At 47.9% G+C, this 1,586-nt stretch overlaps 1 protein-coding gene across 1 annotated transcript; it reads right to left on the bottom strand.

The window, feature by feature from the left end:
• Window positions 1–376: 376 nt before the first annotated feature.
• Window positions 377–1,324, bottom strand: LOC127049619 (olfactory receptor 52R1-like). Its single transcript, XM_050950759.1, has one exon. The coding sequence runs from the start codon at window positions 1,322–1,324 to the stop codon at window positions 377–379; it is 948 nt and encodes a 315-aa protein (XP_050806716.1).
• Window positions 1,325–1,586: the final 262 nt, after the last annotated feature.

The following is a 1,586-nucleotide window of genomic DNA, read 5'->3' as shown; positions in this document are numbered from 1 at the left end:
TTTTGTACTGGGCAGATTCGAGAGTTGCCTATTGAGATAAACTTGTGAATGATTGTCTGTTGAAGCAATGATTGAATGGTTTTAGCAATTTCAGGTGAGGCCTAAAAAACTGGAAAAAATTGCCATTCCTAGGAAAATCTGAAATGGCTCTTTTTCATGTGACAGAGGTGAGGCCACAGCTGAAGACGTGGAGCATTTACCAATGACTAGAAAGGTGTCAACTCTATGAATAGTATATAGATCAATTCCCTAATTTTCCACATCAACATAGCATAGTAAGGTCAGAAAAGGATCTAACATCTCTCCGACTCTCCAGCACCACATCACCAGCCAGCTCTGCTTGCAGGTCTGAGAGCCAGAGCATCAGGAGAAAATTTTAGGTCAGTTTACGACTAAAGAGCCGGAGCAGCCTGTCCCGGATCTGTTTGGTCCTCACCCCGTAGATGATGGGATTTAGCACAGGGGGCATCAAGAGGTAAACGTTGGCAATGAGAATGTGGAAATGCAGGGGTACATTCTGAACAAATCGGTATATGAGGGAGAAGAAGAGACTTGGGATGTAAAAGGCTAAGATGGAACAAAGGTGGGAGATGCAGGTCCCAAAAGTCTTGATCCGGGCATCCTTTGTGGGGAGGCTGAAGATGGCCCTGAGGATCTGGGTGTAAGACAGGGCAATGAAAATCGCATCCAGACCCATCACACAGAATACCACAAAGAGGCCATAGTAGCTACTGATGCGGGTGTCAGCACAGGCCAGCTTCACCACGGCTATGTGTGCACAGTACGACTGGGGGATGATGTTGGTTCTGCAATAAGGCCACTGCCTTACCAGGAAGGGATATGGCAGTACAACAATGCTGCTGCGTAGCATCATGGCCAGGCCAATCTTAGCCACAATGGACTTTGTTAGGAGGGTGGAATGTCTCAGGGGATCACAGATGGCCACGTAGCGATCCAAAGCCATGGCCACGAAGATCCCAGACTCCATCCCTGAGAAGCAGTGAATGAAATACAGCTGAGTGAGGCAAGACCTGAAATCTATCTCTCTGGAATTGAACCAGAAGATGCTCAGCATTTTGGGTACAATGGACGTAGATTCAACCAAGTCGGTGATGGCCAGCATGCAGAGGAAATAGTACATGGGCCCATGGAGACTCGGCTCTGTCTTCACAGTGAACAGGATGGTGAAGTTCCCCAAGATTGCTGTGACATACATGGTGCAGAAGAGGATGGAGATCCAGACGTAGGCAGCCTCCAGGCCAGGAATGCCCAGCAGGATGAAGGTGGAGGGGTTGGTGAAGTGGGTTGTATTGGAATCTGACATGCAGTAGGGGAGAAGGTGACCAGTTCTAAAGCAGAACGATCTCTCCTGCATGTACTGTACGTTCCCCAAACTTTCTGTATGTTCCCAGGCTCTCAGGTGATGGTCGCCGTAGAAATGCCTGGATGGAGAGACAATGTTAATGTGAGACACTACATCCTATGCTACGGGAGGCTCTTCCCATGGGTGAAGCAGATTGGTCGCTCTTCACACACTGAAAAATGACATTGTCATTTTTCAGAGAAATGAATTATGAGGAACAGAC

The sequence above is a fragment of the Gopherus flavomarginatus genome, chromosome 1 (assembly GCF_025201925.1).
Source record: "Gopherus flavomarginatus isolate rGopFla2 chromosome 1, rGopFla2.mat.asm, whole genome shotgun sequence".
NCBI classification, from domain to species: Eukaryota; Metazoa; Chordata; order Testudines; family Testudinidae; genus Gopherus; species Gopherus flavomarginatus.
This window is presented reverse-complemented; position numbering and strand designations above follow the sequence as displayed.